A 23,617-nucleotide genomic window follows, 5' to 3' on the forward strand; every position below is an offset into this window, starting at 1 on the left:
TGAAAAATGCATTATTGAGGAATTGTCTACATTTAAAAGAATACAAAAGAATAAACATATGTGAACCTGTTTGTGGCCATTGCAATTCCTCTAAGATCCCTCATTAATCCGATTAAAGCATACTTGACAGCATCAGTGTGAAATACTGCATCGGGTGTTGACTCCAGACTGAGAAAGACCTAAATCACCACAAAACATTAATGAAGTCAAATTGAAATGAAAAATAATGAACTAACAGAAGAATAATGTCGGTGGAAAACCATTGAACATACAATTCATGTACGTATGAAAATGGTTGTGATATCACTTTACATGCATGCATGAGTGAATATGAGTGTGTGTGTGTGTGTGTGTGTGTGTGGTGTGTGTGTGTGTGTGTGTGTGTGTGTGAGAGAGAGAGAGAGAGAGAGAGAGAGAGAGAGAGAGTACTTGCAAAAGTGGCTCCATTGAAGACTTGAATTTGACAGGGCTATCCTCCATAAATATCAACCACCCAATGGTGTAATAGAAAGTTGTCCTGCTTCGAGAGCATCTATATTCTTCTAAGAATGGAAAATGCTCCCTCTGAAATAAAGTTCAAGAAATAGTCATTATCCAGAAGTGCGAATTCAGATAAACAAACGGAAGTTATTAGACAAAAGAAATATGTTGTGAGCGGAATTACAGTATGATTTGCAATTATAAATTTAACAGTGTCCAGCTTCAGAAGCAACTTTCCAGTCATGTATCTGCCGAAATTATACATTGGTCAAACAAACAAATTACTTTATGGTTAGCGTACAACTCTTATCACACAGAAAACAAATAGCTTTAATTCAATTAAACAAAACAACAGAAAAGCTTACCCAGATGCCAATTCCAAGAACAAACTTAGAGTGTGATCAATGACTTCCTCACTCTGAAATAAACACCAATTAAGCAAAACTATATACCAGCAGATTACATAACCAATATAAGTCAGATCGAAACAGTCACCTCTGTGTAGCACTTCAGGTTTGTAGCAATCTTCCCAACAATCACATTTAATAGTAACAGGTGATCATGGAGTCCAAGAAGCTCAGATAAACGGGCATACAACTGCTGTAACAAGGAGGGAAAGGCTTGAATTATATACAGACCATTATATTTTGCAAAGAATATAAAAGAAATTGGTTTTACCTTAGATGAATGCATTGCTTGATCACCAACATAAGACTTGCGAAAATGCTGGAAGAAAGTGAGAATTGCTCGATCAAGTCTTTGTTTACTTACCTCACCATACCTCTGCCAAATGCAAAATTGAAATAATCAATTACAAATAAGTTTGGCAATTTCATGACAAATTGTCTGTATAATAACGAGGATGTTTCGATGCATAAAAGTGAAGGTCAAAACCACTTCAATATGTATCTAGAATCTTGAAGAGCTGGCCAGATGGGTGATGTGAACATGATTAATGAACTATCAAGAGAACAAAAAAAGCATATGTATTATAGTATAGTATGGAAGAAATGAGAGAGCATTTCATGCAAGAAAAAGAGATGATAGATAAAATAAGGCAGGTGGTATCATCCTATCCTTTGTTGGTTTGTGAAATATGTATCTAGAATCTTGAAGAGCTGGCCAGATGGGTGATGTGAACATGATTAATGAACTATCAAGAGAACAAAAAAAGCATATGTATTATAGTATAGTATGGAAGAAATGAGAGAGCATTTCATGCAAGAAAAATAGAGATGATAGATAAAATAAGGCAGGTGGTATCATCCTATCCTTTGTTGGTTTGTGAAAAATCAAGAGTAGGCTATAATTTTTTTTTTATAGGAATAGGAGGTCTCATTAAAAACCTCCCTCTTAGTGGACCTTATCCGTAAGGTAAGGCCCAACTAGCGGAAGGAGGAAAAGAGTACCTCAATTTATTAATGAAAGCCAAGTTACATAAGACTTAAAAACACTTTTACATACAACATAAGACCTCACACACTCCTCTAGCTTCTAGGCTCAGAAACAGATACCAACTGAAACAGACAAAAAAATCACCCAATCCCCTCTTTTGCTAGCTTGTCAGCCTCACAATTACAAGACCTTGGAATCCACCTGACAATAAAATTTCTAAAAGAAACAATAGATACAATTTCCTTAACAAAATTTGAAAGGGAAAGAGGAACCAAAGCTTGATCTTTGATCCAATCCACGACCAGCTTGCAATCACATTTGATAATGAGTCTGCCCTTGAACAACCATTCTGAAGAAACAAAGATATCAATGCCTCTTTTAACAGCTTTCAATTCTGCTAAATAGGGATGAGAAGGACCAACATTTTCTGAAAAAGAGATAAGTATAACCTGATTCCAATCCCTGAGAAGACCCCCTATTCCAGCAACTCTCCCAACTCTACTAAAAGCCCCATCCACAGTCAATTTTAAAAAATCTACTGGAGGAGGAATCCACCAACACCCAGGTCTGAGTAGTTCCTTAGAAGCAGAGATACTATCTGCCAAGGAAGGATCACCAATTAAAGAATCCACCTTAATATAGGAAAGAGGATATTTTGCTAGAAACCATCTTGCTAGCCTTAAGCGAACAGTGAAAAACAGTGAAAACTTGTCTAGTTTACCATTATCAAAGATAATTTCATTTCTGATTCTCCAAATTGACCATAGCACTACACCCGGAATAAACTTCCAAATAACCGAAGAAGGCCTCAAATCAGACCAAGAACTAAGTAAGGAAGGAGGGTCAACTGGAAAAGCTAGACTTATACCCCAATAACAAATTAATTTATTCCACAGCTCCCACGAAACTTGACAGAACAAAAAAAGATGTTGGACTGATTCATCACACAGGTTGCACAAAGGGCAGTTAGTATTCTCCCCAATAGTAACCCCCTTTTCATCAATTCCATCCTAACAGCAACTTTTTGATGAGATAGCTGCCAAAGGAAAGTCTCCACTCTAGGAGGGACTAATCTCAGCCATACACAGTTTCTCCACTGAAATGTATCCTCATACACAGTCTCTAGAGATTTCCTGCACTCTTTGACAGAAAACAGCCCGTCCCCCAAGCCATCCCACAGCAGGTAATCCTCCAAAGATTCAATCAATTTAATGTCTTTAAGGCTGTTCAATAACTCAACCAACTGCAACACTTCCCAATCACATAGATTCCTCCTCGTTTTAATATTCCATTCCCATCCATTCAAGTCAAAACTACCAAAATCAGCCACATTCCCACCTTTGTTAGTAGAAAGTGCAAAAATCCTAGGAAAAAGAATTTTTAATGGACAATCCCCAAGCCAAGTATCCTTCCAAAAAGAGAGAGATTTTCCATTCCCTATTTGTATTTTTGCATGAGATCTAAGGCACCCTCCAATGAAGTCATTCTTTAAGAAGTTATTGACAATTCCCCTCCAAATCCACGAGTCTTTATGAGATAGGGCCTTAGTGATATTCAAGGAATGACAACTCACATTATGTTTACTACAAAAGAATTTCTTCCATATCGAGTCTTTCTCATTTGCAAACTTCCATACCCACTTCCCCAACAACGCTCGATTGGTAAGATTCAAATCAACAACTCCTAAGCCTCCACCATTCAACGGCTTACAAATCTTTTTCCAACTAACCCAATGCATTCTCTTCTTCTCGCCCCCTCCACCCCAAAGAAAATTCGACATCAAAGAATTTAACTGTTGAGAAACAGTAGATGGCATCTTGAAAATAGATAGGTAAAAAATGGGTAAAGATGAAAGTACCGACTTTATAAGCATCAATCTGCCAGCCATGGATAAAGATGAAGCTTTCCACCCCGCCAATTTTCTACTAAAATTCTCTATGACCGGCTCCCACAACTTCTCTGAATTCTTTTTTGCACCCAAAGGGAGGCCTAAATAAACTGACGGGAAAGAGCCAATAGAGCAGCCAATATCCCTCGCCCATTCTTCAAGTAAGTCATTCTCCATATTAATACCATAAAGTTTACTTTTGGCTAAATTGAGATGGAGCCCCGTCATTAGGCTAAAGATCCTCAAAACTCTTTAACATTCTTGATCTGAGTAATAGAGGCTCGACAGAATATAATTAAATCGTCCGCAAACTGTAGATGTGATAAATTAAAGGAATTTTGATCATTGCCGAACGAAAACCCTTGAAACTGACCCAAACCCACTGCTTTTGTAAGCATCTTGTGAAGCAATTCCCCAACAACATTGAACAGAATAGGAGAGAGGCTACATCCTTGCCTTAATCCTTTATCAATAAGAAATTCTTCTGTAGGGGACCCATTGACTAGGACCGATATGGAAGCTGTGGAAATACATTGTGTGATCCAAGAACACCACCTGTCACCAAAACCCATCTCTTTCAATAATCTTATAACAATCTGCCATTCCACTGTGTCATACGCTCTGCTGAAGTCTACTTTAAAGACAACCCCTTTAAGCCCTTGTTTCCTCTAACTGTCAATTCCTTCATTGGCCACACAAGCACATTCCAACAATCGTCTCCCCGGAATAAATGCAAACTGATTAGGACTGATAATATCTTTGACACAAGAAATAAGTCTCTTTGAAAGCACTTTTGATAGAATTTTATATAGGCTACCCACAAGACTAATGGGTCTATAGTCTTCTATACTCTCCGGATTACCTTTCTTTGGGATCAAGGTAATAAAAGCATGGTTAACCCCGTGTACCACTCCTTTCCTTCAAAGAAATCTAAAAAAAAACTCCATAATCTGCTCCTTCAAATGATTCCAGTATTTCTTATAAAAACCCATGGTAAAACCATCCGGACCGGGAGCTTTAGCACTATCTGAAGAAGAAATTGCATTCCACACTTCTTGCTCTGTAAATTCCTCCTTCAGATTAGCCCTTTGAACTACTGAAATTTTCATAAAATCAAAATCTAGACCCTCAACCTCAAAAGCTTCTTTTGTGTTGTATGCAGTCCTGAAAAACTCATAAACACTGTTTTTTATCTTAACTGGATCCGAAATTACCACCCATTCAATTTTCAAAGAATGAATGGTATTGACACTTTTTTTTCATGGCAGTAAGGTGAAAAAACCTCGTATTTTTGTCTCCGTTTTTTATCCATCTATTTCTTGAATTTTGCCACCAAATGCTTTCCTCGATCCTTAACAATCTCCGCAGCTCATTTTTGAATTCAATCAATTGATCCCATTCCCCCTTAGACAACATTCGACCTTATGACTTTAAATCCAATTCGTTTATTTTCACTTCAAGTAGCGAAATAGAGTCTGCCAGCCCTAAATGACTGCTGCCAGGCCAATTTCTGATCTTCTTCTTCGCATTTTGTAACAACCTGAAAATCCCCCTCTATTCCTCTTCTTCTTCTCATCAACCACACAGCCTTCAACCAAATCATCAAACCCTTTCTCCTCTAACAGAAAATTAAAAAGCCTAAAGGGTTTGGGGCCCCAATTGTGACTAACATCCTCCAACAAAACCGGATTATGATCTGAAATTGATTTTGGTAAAAGGCATTGTGAAATCCTAGGAAAGCTGTTAAAAAATCTGCCACAAATTAGAAATCGATCTAGTCTACCCCATGTTGACAACTCTCTGTTACTGCACCAGGTGAAAGTTCCTCCTGACATAGGCAGATCCATAAAGTTAGCTTGTTGTATAAATGATCTAAGAGTTTCAATCGCATGCCAATTTTGTGATCTCCCTTGCTTTTCTTCCGGAACAAGATACACATTGAAATCACCCCCAATACAAACTGGCAAATTCGTCAAATTAACATAACTCAGCAGCTCCCCAAAGAATTCCTCCTTTTCAGCTTCAATAACAGGTCCATAGATATTAATGAAGACAAACTCCTTTTGGCCATTCAAAAAAATTCCCCACTAATGCGATAAACCTACTATGAACATGCTGGTTAGTGACATTGAAAACGTTTTCATTCCACATACTAATCAATCCACCCTTAGACCCCTGTGCAGGAGAAACCACCACTCCCTTCAGCAAATTTCCTCCAATCCTCCTTATGATCGACGCATGACACTGATCAAGTTTAGATTCTTGAATAAAAATCATAATAGGTTTTAACTTCTTAACTTGCCTTGCCACTGCTAAAGATTTTTCCCTCCTCCCTAAACCTCTAATGTTCCAAGTAAGGATACTAAATTTCTGCATATACTGACTTCAAAACCAAACACCAAAAATATTCCCTGCGAACCCACATATCACCCTTCCCTTCCTACCTCCAAACCATTTTCAAGACTCACAACAATTTTATCAATAAAAGCCTTCTTCCCTTCCTTGAAAGAGATACCTAACATCTGACACACTTCCCATGTGGCCATTGCTTCCTCTACCAGCTTCGAAAAATGAGATGAAGCAGTAGAAATATTAACCATTTCCAAAGCTTCACTGATTAGAGCTCTTCTCTTCCTTCTTTTATTAAATCGTGACCCTGAAGCAGTGTAAGAAGCTGCTGCCAGACTCTCTGAACGATTACTGCCAATTAATGGGACGTTCTGTGTCTTCTGAACATCTGTTGAACAATTGATATCCTCTTCCTGTCCATTTCCCCTATATTCTGAAAAACTCTGCTGAAAATATCTGCTTTCAATTGCCTTCTGTCCTTGATTCAGATTAACCTCTGAACAAAATAGAATTATTTTGTTATTTGCATCTAACCAAATTCGTCTATTTCTTGACCTTCTATAGACTCTAGCATATCGACCTCTTTCTCTCCTACCACTGGGTGCACTTCTAATTGACAGGCTAGCATAATTTGAATGTCCCATTCTCCAACTTTTAGAGCCCTTCATAAATCCTACATTATTATCCTCCTGCATGAAACTTCCTTCTGTTATCTTACCACGAGCAGAAATTTCCTCACCCTGGCCTTCCTCATTATCCTCTTCTAGAATATTGCAACTATCATCCTCCATTAATTCATAAAGAGACTGGAACTTGTTATGTTTATCCAGTCCATCCCACTTAATTTTAACAGCAGACCCAGCAAGAATTAATTTAGAGACTGGTGAAGATGATTCCCCATCAGATTGGGCTGGATATAACTGATCCACTTCCTTACGCAGCCCAAGCCCTGCATAATCTCTATAGGACTTAGACTCAAATTCAAATTCAAAATTGTCAGACAGCCCATTAATGATAGGTTTCGTGTGGGACTTATGTTTCAGAGATTGTTCCCCGCCACCTTCTAACCTCCCTCTTTCTTGACCCTGCTGTAACCAAGTGTCCACCTTTGACCCAACTTCCTCTACTGACTTCTCCCACTTGTCTTCTTCCTTCTCTGAGTTAACTCCATCCTCCTTCGAAAAATCATCACTACTCCCATCATCAAAATACTTCTGCAACTCATCTCCGATTCCAGCTTGGAAACTGTTACACTTCAGTCCCGTATTGATTATGACTTTAAAAGATCTTCCATATGACCCTACATAAGTATAATCGGGTATATCAAAAGGACTTGCTACCCTTAACAATAACCTCGCTGATGAAAGATCATCTCTATTCTTTGTCTCCTCCATGATACTCACAAGCTCTCCCCACATTCCTGCAAGTTTCTCGAGAAAAGGTGCAGACCAACTAAGAAATGGTAGCCCCACCAACTCTACCAAACAGTACGCCAATGGAACTCCTTCATTTAACAATGGAGATAACCACTTAAACCAGAGGAACAACTTCTCTCTAATGTTCAACCAAGCCTTTAAGAAATCTTCATTAGAACTGAATATAACGATACAAGCATTCTTAACATAACCCCATCTTACTATTTTGACCTCATAACCTTCCTTCGCCAGGGCCTTTTTCACCATATCAGACTGAAGGGGATATTTCAAAACCCCTGTTAAAGAATTCTTCACCCAGCTTGAATCTTCAGAAGGAATGTGCATTTCCCATACATTCCTTATCCCATTAGCTTTCAAATTTTTGTCCCTAATTCCCGCTCTATCATGCTCCGCTCTTTCCCCACATTCACCACCTCCTTATACGTTCTGTCGTCCCTCGGGCTGCTCGGCTTTCCATTACCACCTGCTGCCTACCTTCCTCCCCTCGCACATGCTATTTCCTTCCACCTGGAACTTTTTGTCATCAGTTGCTCTCCTTTCCTTCTTATACTTTGCAACCCCCACTGAGACTCTCTTCCCATCTATCAGCGTTCCATTGACGTTGAATCGCTCTTCTACAACCTTCCTCCATCGCATATTGCACAAAGGCAAACGTTGATGACTTATAGTTTGGTTTCACCATAAAACTTGGAATGTAGACCCTTAAAACACGACCATAAATATCGAAGATCTCTCTTAACTCTCTTCTAGTAACTCTCTTACTAAGATTGTCTACGAAAACAGTCCATTCCTTATCGGAAGATGAACGACCTATCACAAACTCTCTATTTCTCTCTCTGTCTTTCTCACTCATGTTTTTTTTTCTAATAAAACCACATTTAAGAGTAGGCTATAATGATTTCTGTTAGTGGTCAAAACCATCCCTATACCTATCATCCTATCCCATAGAATTAAAATAACCTCCCCTTTTCCATAGGATAACAAGCTAAGGCTATTACATCAGAAAATAACAATCCCTCCACCTTCCAGTATACACTTTTGAATTAAAAAAAATCATGATAATAACCAACAATGGCGACACAAACAAAACTTTGACATGATAAATGGAGAAAGACAATACCTCTGACTACCATGATAAAACCACCGAATCTAAAACCAAGAAGAGGTTTAGAGTCGCAAGTTGAATCCAAGGCCACAATGAACACTAGTGATAACACTGGTTAACACATTTACTCTTGACAAATTCTAAATATGCATCTTACACCAATCAAACGCAACTTTCATCTCAAAATTATAGGTAGACATACTTTGTGGATGAGAGATCAAATGTTAACCCTAACATTCATAAAGACCATCATCTTCCACTACTTAGCATGGTTGGTAATCACTTATTAGATCAGATTCAGTTCAGATAACAGCAAATAGTTGGAAACTAACTGAATTGTTTCTTAAATACGGAAACCAATATCTAACGTAACCACAAATCCTCTCCATGAACTATCCCTCATAGGAGCAAGATTAGACAAGCACAACAGATTTTGCTTCAATCGAGTTTTTAATCAAATCTTGTGCAGTTGGCTACGAGCTAGCAGGCCCCTCATGCAACTCTAGAACCAAATCAATTGCATTAAAAGTAAATTATTTGGCATTAACATTAGTGAGGAAGAGGTAATGCAGTGGGCGAGTACTATTGGATGTTCAGTAGGACATTTCCCTTCGGAATATCTTGGCTTGCCGCTTGGTGCTAAGAGAAATTCTTTAGCTTTGTGGGATCCAGTTGTAAAGAAATTTTATAAAAAGTTAGCTGGCTGGAAGGCTAAGACACTTTCAATGGTAGGGAGATTAGTCTTATTGAAGGCAGTTTTGTACTCGTTACCTACCTATTTCATGTCGTTGTTCAAGATTCCTTCTTCGGTGATTGCTAAACTCAATTCCATCATGGCCAGATTTTTATGGGGAGAAGGGGTAGATGTTAAAAAGATTCCCTGTGTTAATTGGTCGACTGTGTGTACTGCTAAAAGTGTTGGTGGTCTTGGTGTTTTGGACCTCAGTTACATGAATAGAGCTCTCCTAGGGAAATGGTCTTGGAGGTTTGCTAATGATAGGGAGACTGTGTGGAAGGTGATTTGTAACAAATATAATCTGGACCCTAGATTACTGCTGTTCAAGAGCAAATTTCCTGCACATGCTTCTTGAATATGGAAATCAGTAGTCAAAAATCATTTTAAAGAAGATCAGTTTGGTGCTAAGTTTCGAAGCTTGTTTAAAGTCCGAGTAGGTAATGGAGTATCAGTTTTTGGTTTGATAGCTGGGCTCTAGATTCTCCTCTTAAAGTTGTTTTCCCGAGATTGTTTGTTCTTTCATTAAACAAGAATAGGATGTTAAAGGATTTTGGTGAGTTTCGGTCATCAGGTTGGTCTTGGCATGTTAAAATGAGAAGGAATTTGAGTGATAGGGAACTGGATCAATTTTCTGATTTAATGGCTATAATTCATAATATTAGTCTCTCCCATGAGTTGACAGATGGTTTGATCTGGAGAGGGGATGGGGAAGGTATTTATTCTGTTAAATCGAATGTGAAGTCATGTTGCCCTGTTTCGACAGCTGAGTCCTTTTGGATGAAAAACATTTGGAGGGGATTGGTGCCTCCTAGAGTGGAAATCTTTATGTGGCAGGTGGTGTATCAGAGATTGTCAGTAAAACATGAATTACAGAGGAGAGGGGTTTCGGCTATTGTAGACGTTTTATGTCCTTTTTGTAAAAAGGAGATTGAATCTTCATCACATCAATTTTTCACTTGCTTCGTGGCGCTAAGTTTTTGGAAACTAAGTTTGGTTTTAGAGGGCAATGCTCAAAGCTTTATTTTAGCTTGGGAGAATATGGTGCCTTACTCTTCTTTCGGTCCTTCATTCCGGGAGTGGTTCTTTGGACCATTGGAAATTTAGGAATGCCATTGTGTTTGAAGGGGGAAGGTTAGATCAGATTGATCTATTCTTTATGGCAAGATTTAGACTCGCTACTTGGTTCTTAGCCAAGTTTAAGGATGTGTCTATTTCGTAGGATTCTCTCATTAGTGATCCCTCTCTTGCGGATTGTTGCTCTTCTACCAAGAATTCAATCATCAAAATTATCTCTTAGTCTCCCCCTCCAAAGGGGTTTTGGTGGCTTACTAAGAGTAGAGGATGGCTCAGCGATGGCTTCTTGCCAAGAGGTTGCTGGCCCGGGCCCTCCTCTTTTGATAGAGCTTAAGGCTATTGAGAAGGGCTTAATCTTCTTTGATTCGATCCAACAGCAGTTCAAGGAACGTTTGATTGTTGAAAGTGACAGTAAACTAGCAGTGGATTGGGTTAAGAATTATGATTGTTATCCCTATGTCTATATGGATTTAGTGAAAGACATTGTTGCAAAGTTAAGGGATTTGGAGGGTGTTATTAGATGGGTTGCTAGGTCAGCCAATATTGAGGCTGATAGATTAGCTAAGGCTGGTATTGGCTAGTTTCACTGTTTTGTTTAGGCTATTTTTTTATGCTTTGGGTTGGTTATTGTAAAGGGAGTGTGTATGTTTGTTTTTAAACATTATGTAACTTTCGGTTATTAATGAATTCTAAGGTACTCTTTTCCTCCTTCCGCTGATTAAGGAGCACCTTGTGCTCCATTAATCAAGAAGGGGGGTTTTAACGAGGCCAAAAAAAATTACCAATCTAAAGATAACAATTCGGTCATTCTACACAACTTGCTAACTATAAGATAACAAACTCTGTATCCACTAATTACAGCTTCAAATTCCTCCTCAGATAAGAAAATATTTATATAACTGTCAAAAAGGAAACAACAATAACATTGTTTGTTTCTGGGTTGCCATCTGTAGGAAAGGCATACAGAGTATGCTTAGCCTGAAGTTCATTTTCATGAGCACATTATCAAGGTTTGCTCGAGAAAATATGAACATATATGAGAAAAAAACACAGCTTAGCATCATCACTATATCTACGCGGGAAAATTCTAACTGTTCATGCATCACCAAGTTAGCTTATACTCTAGTGATGAAATTGCTAAAGCAAGTACTGCTATGTCAAATGTAGTCCAATTTATTTGCATTAGGCCCACTTTAAAAACAAAATACGAAGTGAATGATAGAAACCCTCAATCATAAAGTAAAAAAAAAAAGTTTAAAAAAAAGAGAACCAATTGGTCCCAGAGGAATTATTTCATGATTAAATCCCTTGAGGTATCGCTTTAAACCTTATTTCTTCTCCCCTCCCACATTAGAAACTTAGAACACTTGGGCACTTCAACTCCTACTCATTGGTCTTCATCCTTGTTACAGCAGGGGGATACAACATGACAGCATCCCACTTCACCCATCTTCCCTGTGTTTAGCTCTTCTTTTTATTTTCTTCTCTCATTGAAAATCATTTCTATTTGTATACACTGTTGCACCAACAGGCAACAATCTAGAGATCCTGTCTATTGTCAACAAAGTTGTTGGCATGCCATGGTGACAAGTATTGGGTTTTCACTATCTCAAACATAGATCCCAAATCCTCTTGTTGAAAAAGGTAATAAATTTTTGACAAGTCCAAGCAACAGTTTTACAATTATAAAGCTAGGAAAAAACGATTTCAACGCTAAAATCGTACAACTATTTTATATATACTAAAAATAAATATCTGCGAAACCAAGCTAACGCATACCTGACTGTGTAACCCACTATCAGTAACATTTATTAACTGCAGAACACGAGCTGAGAGTTCTGCGTCAAATACTTCTTGTGACTCCATGCTGCATGAAAGAAAAGTAAAACATATATTGATATCCGTTAAGAAAGCAAACCAAAGTAAAACCATAATACAACTTTGGGGCACATTCAAGACTCCTGCTGCTGACAATGGAATTTTTGGTAAACAAGTTGGAAGAAATTGAATTCAGCTCTTTTTTCCTTTATTTCTCCATGACTTGAATCCAGGAATCTCTCAAATTTCACTTATAGTTATTTAGGTGGAATCAATTTTAAAATTAGGAGCGGCTTTCCGTGAACTAAAAACACTTGCTATTTGGTTTCATTAAAATGAAAAGTAAACAACATTTCAATTATTATTACCGAACATTTCATTTTTGATCAAATTTTATTAATTGTCATCTAGCAGAAAAATATTCTTTTCACATTAGAATGCCACATAAGATAGGATATGGCATTCATGTTAGCATGTGCCACAATATAATGCCCACCTAAAAGAAGTGATCATTGTTTCTTGGAAGTAGTCACTTGACTGCTAAAAATAATTTAGAACGCTTTAATTATTGGTTTAATTTCAAGGACTAATGTAGTACTAAAGTTAACAAAACAAGAATAAAAGAGAAATAGTTTTTTACCTGCAGCCAGTACATTGTTTTATCTTAAGAATGGCAGAAATAATATGAACAATCCAAGCAAGTTCAGCTTCAATAATAGGGAGCTCATTTTTATCACAGGTCTGTGAGTGTGCTTTTTCCTGCAGAAAATCAATTAGAAGTAGTAATTAGAATCATCATAGGAGAATATCTATCAATATCAAAATTCCAGAAACAAAGTCTCCCTCATAAATGACCATACCGTGTATGACTGCAGAATAGGCTCCATCATGTTTATTATATACAAGCCATTGCTTTCATACTGTATTCAAGGAAAAAAGGAATCAGGAAGCAACTAAAAATTCATATTTGTGGCATATAAAAGCTCATTTCAAAAGCTCAGGCACTGGAAGTGTCTGTCCCTCTGATCTTTACATATCAAATTTGACCAGCATGAGTTTTCTATGATGTAATAATGCTCTTTGACTTATTTTATTTTTCTTGTTTCAAAACTCTGGAAAAAAATTCCGAAAAAAGGAAATTATTGGTTCTTAAATTGTTAAAAAGAAAGCAGAAAGGAGAAACGAGAAGGCATAAATTATAAAATATGATACTAATTTGGAAACATCTGAAAAAGGAAAGACATGCTAAACTGAGAAAAGGGGGTCAAAGAAGGGCTTAGAAAAATCTGGAAAGAAATAGAAATTAGACCTGGAATCTGCAGAGGTGAGGGAAGCAATCCAACTGGTCCTGAAGCAGTTCAACGTTATCAAGAGGATTTTCAGAAAGATCATCAGGAAATCCAGCCTACCGAACAAAAAGAAAATGAGATATCATACACTCATGTTAAATTAATCAATCCCAAAGGTAAACCAAGTTACACGATACCTGCAAAGAGTTGAATCTTGATGTGAGAAAACTCTCGGTGATCTTAGGAACGAATTCATCCAACAAACTTGGCGCATCACCCTTCAAATAGGGAACAGATGAAACCAATCTGGACCATAGCCCCAATAGGTAGTATACACTACTACTTGCCCACTGGTACGAAAGCATAAACTCAATTAAGATCATGTTGCAAAAGGTATGGAGAATAAAAAAATAAATGGTTCCAGGTTCTTTGACAAATAGTTCACAAGTAATGGGTCATGGTCATAGAAAAATAATTTACAACCAATTGGGGCCCACATTAAGCCATATAGGATCATAAGTTATTTTCCCAAATCTATAAAATTTTAAATATCAATCAACCTGCCAGGACTGCAAAGACTTCAAAGTGAATTCAGCCACCAAACGTATCCAATCACTGTAGCCTTGCACATTCACTAACTCTGACAACTGTGAATTTAAAATTTTGTAAACATTAGCGATAAAAGCCAGGAATCAAATTCATTTACAAGCACCAACAAAAACATATGATCTGTGAGTATCTCAGAAAGTGATAAAATCAGCAAACAGCTCAATTGTTCAAAATCAGAAAAAAGAACAGCACAAAAAATAATAAAACAAGGCAAAACGGTAAACTATTGCACATATCAAAATCGCAACCTATAACAAGGAAAATTGCTTGCATCAAGAAGGTTCACAAAATTTTCTGCAACTCTATGGCATATAAATGTGTGCCTCAGTGCCCAACAACATGCATGAAGGATACCACACTGGGACAACACATTGAGTTGCACAAAATCAGGCAAGAAAGTGCATATAAGTTATATGAATTTGTGATATTTCTCAGGATGATAATACTCAGTGACACAGCTGGACGAAGGTGCATATAAGTTATATGAACTAAAAAGTTCGAACTTTTGAGACCACAGGCAAAGATACAGCTCGAAAAACACAGGCAGTTGCATGATGACCACATGAAAAGATAAAATTTCACCAAACATAAAAAGAAACGTGATTACTTCCAGTTGTCACACTTAGAACCTATAAATTTACCTGATAATTCACCCTAAAACGTCCAAGAAGTCGACAGTATTCATGGTAATTATCATGATCAGCAAGACCTGATATCCAGCACAAACATTATTTGCAAATACTGGAGGAAAAAAATTAGAAAGAAAAAAATCCTGAACTTTACAGAATACAAATCATGCAAGAACTCTGTTCTGTTTCAGAGAACATTATTGCTCGGGAGTTAAACTACAGGAGCACCCTTCGCAAAAATGAACACAACAAGTAACTATTATTACTTGATTTTCCATGAATAATATTACAAGAAAGCAACATAACAAGATTACTAACAAATTCCACCACAAATAAACAACTAACAACAGAAGTATTGCACAAGTTATTTTAGTATAGAGGTGTTACCCAGATCCATTAGCAGATAAATCAAATCTCATTCAAGTACCTTTTATAAACCAAAGAGAAAAAATTATAAACTTGCATTTAAGAGAAATTAAGCAAAAAAGGCAGTTCAAACAGATTTATGAGCTTCTTTTTGAAAGCTATGCCTTAGTACTTTCTCTTAAATTGACCTAATAGCCACAATAGAACCCTGAAAAACAGATGAAAGTATATAATTTCTTACGTTATAGAAACATCATAACTTGAGGAAAGTACATATATATTCCACAAGTCCAGGAATAAATAAACAGAAAAGAAAACTATGGAATAATCCAGGAAGGTAAACGACCACATAAAATGTAATACAAAGGATTCAAATAAAATACAAAAATACATGCTTTATATGACAGTCAATACAACCATGTAATTAAAACTTTAACAGTAATTTCCTACAAAAGTAAGTACCATTACGACCACATAGTAATTAAAAACCTAGTAGTAATAGAATACAATCCCATGCTACCTTGTCCTGATTGGAGAATTTCTTTCGTTCCTGTCATTAAATGAGCCAAAAACTTGGACCGGGAAGCATCATTTAAAAATAAAGAACGTCTAACAGATGCTAGTCTTACCAAGCATTCCAGAGCCTGAAAAAATTTATCAATTTGACCATGCGAGATACCTTAATAATCTGAATAATCAGCTAGGAAAAATCAATGAGGAAGATATAATTAGTTGAATTTATAACTTCCAATAGGAAAATATCTTTTATTGTATCAAAGCAGAACTAACACCTAGTATGGATAGTGAACTTCCACATGGAAAATGAAGCACCATACCCATGTGTGAATTCTCATGCATAACTTCTAAACAAAATTATAATTTCAAATTTTAATATATCTACCAGTTTCTGGTTTACAAAGGATTCAGACACTAAATTCAACCTGATAAGTTACAAGAATTTCAAAACAGTACAGAAGGTAACTAACCTCCTTTGAAAGAGGAGGTTTAGTAATTGAATAGTAATCAAAAAATATCTGAAGTGTTGAAGAATCCTCCAGTAATGGCCTCCAAGATGATGGTATCTGTAAAATTATCACCATCCACTTGGTTAATTACAAAAAGTACCCGAGACTTTCAAACAACAAAAAGTAAAGAAATGCACAGTAGAGAAAACGCTCCATCAATACCTGAACAGTACCAAACTCTTCACAACTTTCATCAATTGATGTCCCAACAAAATCAAAGGACAAACATTTATGAGCAAGAGAAAGTGCCAGCTCTTGCAATCGACTTGCAACTACATATTTCATATCAAACAAGAATAAGAAACAAAAAATCACATGAAAAATATGAAAAGGACAAGAATAGTGAGTCAAGGAAACGGAAGGAATCCAAACAAACATGAGCAAATACAGAACGTTACCATCACTTTGCAGGTGGCGCAGTGATGTTAAAGACATTTGGAATATTTGAAAAAGTGACTGATCCCTGAACGAACAAGCAACCCTTCGATGATGTGTAGATGGCAAGCCAGGATTAGGCTGACAATTAGGGTGTCAGAATATGAGCAAACTCGTCAAAAATCCAATGCAAGCACACAAAAGAAAATATTGTGAATTGAAAAGAAAGTGGAAAACAACAGTGTAAAAGGAAACTGTATCCAGGTCCTGATCATAGGTAAAGTTGAATAACCTAGGTATCACTTAATCAAGATCCAACCCGGAAAAAGGCTTCTTCTTTTTTTTGTGGGGTGGGGGGGTAATACTGGATAAGCTTATCTAAAGATTTCTTTCTAATGCTATTTCCTATTAAAGGAACTGGAGACTGTGGTGTACTATAATGTACAGATCAATGATCTTTTCTTATGTACTCTGAAATATTATAAAATACTAGATTCTTGAAATGTGCCAAAACAAAAAAGACAACTACAAGTGCTTTCTGCCACGTAAAAAATCCTTGTTAATTGTTCACTATTTGATGTTTGATTCAAGTTTAGTAGTTGTTTGTGAACTTCTAATGCAAACTAAGGATGAACCAAGAAAAAAATAGCTTTGAAAAAAGAATGTCAGTAAATTGGAATTCAAGGACAACTTCATGTGGACGTACATGAGAAATCATAGGACAAATAGCCAACAAATGCAACCTTGCTCGAGGTTTCTAGCTATCAACAGCACAACTAGAAAAAAAATTTTGCCTGAACAATAAAACATTGGACAAGGACAAGCAGCACATTCTATCCATAAATTAAGATAGTCAACATTATATATCTCCATATGAATCCTTTGAAGTAACATATTGACATAACAGTTTTCATTCCATCTACTATCAGAAACAAAAAATAAATAAACTAAAAACAACGAAAATGACTTACCTGGTTCATCTCAGAGACGAGCTGATTCAGTATCTTCAAACCAATGCCATAATGTTCTGAAGTTCCCTGATGAAACAAAGTGCCAATAAGAAAAAAATGTTGGCAAACTTTACAAACTAACAATGAGGAATGCAAGTCATGCTAAACAGGACAACATTTATATGAGATATTGATAAAGTTGAATGATTCAGGATACTGTTCTGAACAGGCAGCAATGTTTGCAAATAACAGACAGGTTAAAAACATGAATATTGACTACAAGGTGCAAATATCAGTAAGCAAATCAAACCAAGACAATTATGCCATGCACAAAGAAAATGCATAGCAGGTTCAACATTGGAATTCAAATTTCTGACGCAAGACGGAAGTAAGAAGGCTAAAACCAATGAAGCCTGAGACTTCTCAATCACACATATCACATAATGCATGTAGCAAATGTGCCAGTACAATCCACAGCATTAAACAAAAAACCAACATTAAATCTTAAACAAATATGCAGTGATGTATTCATGTGCATGCCATAATGTACTTGATTGTTACTTTTAATACATTACTCTTTGCTTCCGGAATAACTTAAATGTTTATAACAAAATGCACGATTTTCCTCTGGCAACATAAAACAATTTCATCGAGAATGTACTTGATTGTTACTTTTAATACATTACTCTTTGATTACAGAATAACTTATATGTCTATAACAAAATGTATGATTTCCACTAGCAATATAAAACAAGTTCATCAACAATAGTGTCAAATTGCAAAGAGGCTGTTTGACCCATAACCTAAAGGTCACGTGTTAGTGAGAGAAGCTCCAGCTTCTCTCTAACCTTGGTGTTTTCAAATTTCGAATTACAATAGCCCAGGCGTCTTTTGAAAAATTTTCTCTCTCCTCCGACATCCACCCATTGTCCGCTGCCACCGACAGCCGTCCGCTGCCGCCGCCGCCATACTCCGACCACCGTTTGAAGCTTTTTTCTCCTGGGAAGTTCACCGACTCAAGGTGATTCCAAATCTGGCTTTAGATTTGCGATTGAGACATTCAATTGACGCAGATCTGCTCGAAGTTCACCGTCGATTTACGCCTCTTCCCGCCGCTAGTGGTCGTCACCGCCTCACCACCGGACTCAGCTTCTTCTCGCGACCATAACTCCCTTTCCTAGTGTCGAAAATCAGTTCTATTTCCAGTGTACTGGTTCGGTGAAATCTTACCCTATCCAAGCTGTCTGTTTTTCCAGTTAATCCTCTTCCCAACTTCTCAGTTCTATCCATCTGGTTCGGTGAAATCTTACACTATCCTCCAAGCTGTCTGTTTTTCCAGTAAATCATCTTTCCCAGATCTCTCCATGGAACCTCTACGCTCGTCTAAGCACAGGCGTACTAGTGGTTTAGCTGCAACAACTGCGGCAGGTGCAGCGTCTGTGAACTCCATTAGTACTTTCTCTGGACCTGACAATGCAATCAATTTTTCATTTTCCGGCAAGGAAAAACGTGAGAGGGAGAGTGAAAAGGAAAGGACAAAGCTCCGAAGACGGAACAGGCGAGCCTTCACTAGACGTATGTTGGCCGATTGCGGCAGTTTGGTAATTTCCATCTTTCAGAGCGTTCTAATATGAACGATGTACTGGTCGCCTTGGCCCGTGAGGCAGGTTGGACAGTTGAGGCCGACGGCACTACCTTCAGGCAATCGCCTTCGCCCCAAAAGCATCAAAATTCAAGAGTATTTTCAGCGAGGTTGGGTGATAGTCCTTTATCAACCGGGCGTTTGAAAATTGCTCTGCTAAAGCTACTTCAGACTATCACCCTTCTGTTGGTAGGATTGATGACAATGGACTGTCTTCTTCTCAAGGAGGGAAACAAAGCTCGGAACTAATTCTGTAGTGCAGACAACACCAACTTTACCTATCGCTGATATTGTTCAGGATGGAACCAAGGAGAGCTTCATGAAAGGGTACTCTTATGAAAAGTTTTCCGAAGTAACGAAAGGAGAAAAAATGAGTTTCAAAATTGGTCGAAGGATGGTCATCCAAGATCGGAAATGGGATCAGAAATGGTTGTTTCACGATTTTTATCGAAAACCTTCCAGAGATGATCCATTGGAAGAGACTTGGGTTTATTTTTGGCACACATGGTCATGTTATTGATGCCTTCATTCCTAAAAAAGAAACTCGAAAGGGTCCGTTTTGGGTTTATTCGGTATGCAACTATTGAAGAAGCAAGGAGAGCGATCTCAAAAATGAATGGCTCTCGTATCGATGGCAGCAAAGTTGGCGTTTCTTATGCTAAATTCAAACCTCGACATTCCTATTGGAGGAAGTCCTCGTTAGGTGTTCTTCGCAAGTCCGGGATAGAAGATGATTCGAGGAGGAATCATTATAAAGTTGAAGGTGTTATAGATGAAGAAAAACTTCAGGTGTTGAGCAATTGTCTAGTGGGGAGGTGCAAGGACTTTGTCAAAATTGGTCATCTCGCTAGACAAATGCAAGCGAAGGGCCTCACTGGCTTTACCTTAATGAGAGCTGCTGGTAATGCGATTTTAATGATTTTCGAAGACAATGCTTCATTGAGAAGTGTGAAGAACAATAAATCAAATATTCTCGCAGAGTGGTTCTCCATAGTCGAAGCTTGGTCAGAGAGTTTGGTAATGGAGTGTCGTCGAGTATGGTTAGTTTGCGAGGGTGTTCCTTTTCACGCATGGAATTGGGATACTTTCAAGAACATTGTTGATAAGTGGGGTTTATTACTAGCTATCGACGAAAGTTGTCAGTCTCCATCATCTTTTGATCGGGCAAAAATTCAAGTCCTCATAAAGGCTGATGCGAGAATTGATGCGATGGTGGAATTGAAGGTTGGTGACAACTTCTTCAAGGTCATGGTGCATGAGATAGAGCCTTCATTCAAACCAAACTCTTGGGCTCCTGAAGAATACGAGTCTCATTAGATCTTGTCTCTTCAATTGTGGTTTTGTTTTTATCTATATGGTTGTAGGTATTGCTTTTAATTTGTATTATGTTCTGTTGCGTTGTTTTAATCCTACTGCTAGTGGCGTAATTAGAAGGTGATTAGATTGTGGCTTTGGATGAGGTTATATAGGGTTAAGGTGTTTGTTGTAATAGTGTACATCACCATGAGAGGATATTTCGTGGTGTCTTTTATATCGGGTATTATTATCAATAAAATTTGAGGTACTCTTTTCTTCCTTCCAATGTTCGTTAACATACTTTTAGTATGTGAACGAATACGAAGGGAGTTTTTAATGAGACCTCCAACTTCTATCAAAAAAAACAATAGTGTCAAATTACAATCATTTATCACAATATTGATTTCTCCCTTTTGCTTTCAACTTATAGAAATCTTTGTTAAAAGTAAAACTAAAAGGATAATCTAAAACACAGAAAAATCACCTGGCTCAAGAAATTAGTTGACTCTTTAACCACATCACGGAATCTTTCATCATCGAACCATCCAAATTTCGTGACTCGGCATAACAATTGAATTAAAGATGCAGTGACAAACGGCTGCAATTTTGGTCCCCTAGTCGCCAAATAGTTGAAAATATAACTCCCTAAAAAATCAAAACAAACAAAAACAAATCAAATCTCGTTTTAGGGAAAAAAAATATGCAAACTGCAAAAAAGGAAAATGAAAGAAACACTCAACATACAGATATCGAGGCGAAGATTCAAAGCCAGGCTATGATCAGTGACTTGTTTCAAAAGACTAGAGCTAGCAAGCATCAAAGCATAAGGAGTCAAAGCATTCTCAAGGATGAATTGGCATTGCGAAATGTAATCCGTGTTAACCGAGAAGCATTTCAAAGTGTTCTCCGCGTGAGCTCTCTCCGCCGAGTCCTGCGAGTTGTACAGCCTCTCGCATAATGCTTCTAACTGCGCCAAGTTCTCCATTACCTTGATTACCTGAACACAACCAAAAACAAACGTTAAAAACAGAGAAATCAAATCGATTCGTTCATTTCAAACAAAAAACGATAATAGGCAGATGATATTGATCACAGTTTACCTTGTTTGGATCGCGATAGGAAGATCTAGAAAGCGGCGATTCAGTGGAATTAAGAAGAAAACGGAAATATTATACCCGGAAGATATCGAAGAAGGAAAAGGAGGGTTTGGTTTTTCTACGATCGGAGGGAGGAATCAGCAATGCGTTTTTTTCCATTTTATTTTTTTCTGGGTTTTTTGGATTTTTGGGTTTGTGGAATCTTCCTGATACAAGTGTCGGTTTACCTTCGTTTTCTGACCGTTCGATTTGATTACTCGTCACTACATCGAAAGGCGGATGTTTTATAATCAAATATATACTTCTTGAAATATTTAAAATTTATGTGTGAATTATTATTCAATACATTGATAATTTAAATACGAGTAAAATATTTCATATATCGATTAGGTTTTGTAGACACCCATTTTTGTTCGAGTTTTAAAAAATATTATTTACTTATTTATTATTATTATTATTATTTATAGGCCCCATATTCAACCCCTACCATTCTACTAAATCCATAAAAATCCAGCTAGTACAATTAAATTCAATCGAACGTGGACCTCCCTGGAACGTGCGCACCCACCACCTCACACGTTCAGTTCAACTAACCTCACATGTTTACTCTGGATTAGTGCCTTGCTTATCATTTAAGTCAACTTTAAGTTGGAGATAGAGGGGGAGGACGGATAAGGAAAAAACCAGAAAAGAAAATGGTTGCTGGCAAGTTCCTGGTTCGCCACGACTACTCAACATTTACCTCGATTATGACACCGACAATGGTTTTGGAAGTGTTTCAGTTCCAGTTATTCTCCCTCACTTCAATTCCTCTCGATGAGCAAAAGATCGTCATGGAATATAACGACCATATCGTATCAGACAACTCCAATCTGGCCGCCGTTTCGGAGAAGCTGCCATTGCTGTCAATCTCTGCTGAGGAACAAGAAAGCACTGCTGAGGAAACCAAGAAGAGTAAGCATGTGATGAGGAAGCTTGAGAAGCGCGAAGAGGATAACAAACTTGAATCTCAAGTTGAAGACAAATATGGTGGTTATGGTTACGGCTATGGTATGCCGTTAAATCAGAATTCGAGCACGTATGATGTTGTTGCAGATACTATTCCTGGTGCATCTTGACAAGGGTTGGCATAACAGACGGATTAAAGCATATATCGACGATTACCAATGGCTATCTAATATGGACTATCAGATCTTTGTAAGAATCCGGTTGATTGGTTCTCGGCCGGATTGGTCTCAACCGGATTGGTTGATGAGAACAATATCTTTGAATGGAGTGTTACGATTATTGGACCTTCTGATACTCTTTATGAAGGGGAATTTTTCAATGCCATCACGAGTTTTCCGCCTAATTACCCAAATAGCCCTCCAACAGTGAAATTTACAACAGAGATTTGGAACCCGAACGTTTATCCTGAAGGGCTTGTTTGTATTTCAATTCTTCATCCTCCGAATAGATCCAAATGGCTATGAGCTTGCACGTGAATGTTGGATGCCAATCCATACATTTGAAAGTATTTTATTGAATATTATATCAATGCTTTCCAACCCCAATGATGAATCTCCTGCAAATGTTGAAGCTGTTGTAAGTGATTGTTGAATTTATTTATTAATTTAATCCTTTTTCGTTTTATTATGGGTTTTTTGAGTTCGTTGATTCATTTATTTATTTCCCTTTTTATTCGATGTTTTCTATTCTATCCTTTAACGTATCTTTGAATTTTTTTTAGTAGTAATTCCAATTGATCAAAGGCAATTTGAATCGGCTTTTTAAATTTTGATCTAAATTTTAATTTTCGCGATTAAGACAACCGATAAATTAATTGGTACCGAAAGGGTGGTTCAAGGGTGCTAATCATTCCTTGACCGTAACCGACTACCGAACCCAATACATTTTTGGTAAAACGCAGATCAGGTAAAATGGTGTCCGTTCTACCTAAATATTTTTAAAACGATTGGTGGCGACTCCAAACCATTTTCCTAAGTCGAAGCCCAATTTCGGGTCTACCCAAAAGGCAGCCGCGACAGCTTGGCGACTCTGCTGGGGACAGATAAGTGA

At 37.4% G+C, this 23,617-nt stretch overlaps 1 protein-coding gene and 1 pseudogene across 1 annotated transcript; one reads left to right on the top strand and one right to left on the bottom strand.

Moving 5' to 3' along the window:
* LOC120156254 overlaps positions 1-21,735 on the bottom strand; it is a 32,495-nt pseudogene extending 10,760 nt beyond the window's left edge.
* Positions 21,736-22,254: 519 nt separating this feature from the next.
* LOC120156235 (ubiquitin-conjugating enzyme E2 E1-like) lies at positions 22,255-23,031 on the top strand. Its single transcript, XM_039167617.1, has 2 exons — positions 22,255-22,666; positions 22,751-23,031. The coding sequence occupies exons 1-2, from the start codon at positions 22,255-22,257 to the stop codon at positions 23,029-23,031; spliced, it is 693 nt and encodes a 230-aa protein (XP_039023548.1).
* Positions 23,032-23,617: the final 586 nt, after the last annotated feature.

Source organism: Hibiscus syriacus, unplaced genomic scaffold, assembly GCF_006381635.1.
Source record: "Hibiscus syriacus cultivar Baekdansim isolate YM2019G1 unplaced genomic scaffold, ASM638163v2 tig00111213_pilon, whole genome shotgun sequence".
In the NCBI taxonomy this organism is placed as follows: Eukaryota; Viridiplantae; Streptophyta; class Magnoliopsida; order Malvales; family Malvaceae; genus Hibiscus; species Hibiscus syriacus.

Excerpts from the sequence above, each read along its gene's own strand:
- LOC120156235 (XM_039167617.1), top strand. The coding sequence starts at position 22,255 with ATGGTTGCTGGCAAGTTCCTGGTTCGCCACGACTACTCAACATTTACC. Across the intron at positions 22,667-22,750 it reads TGTTGCAGATACTATTCCTG|ATCTTTGTAAGAATCCGGTT; the intron begins GTGCATCTTGAC and ends ATGGACTATCAG.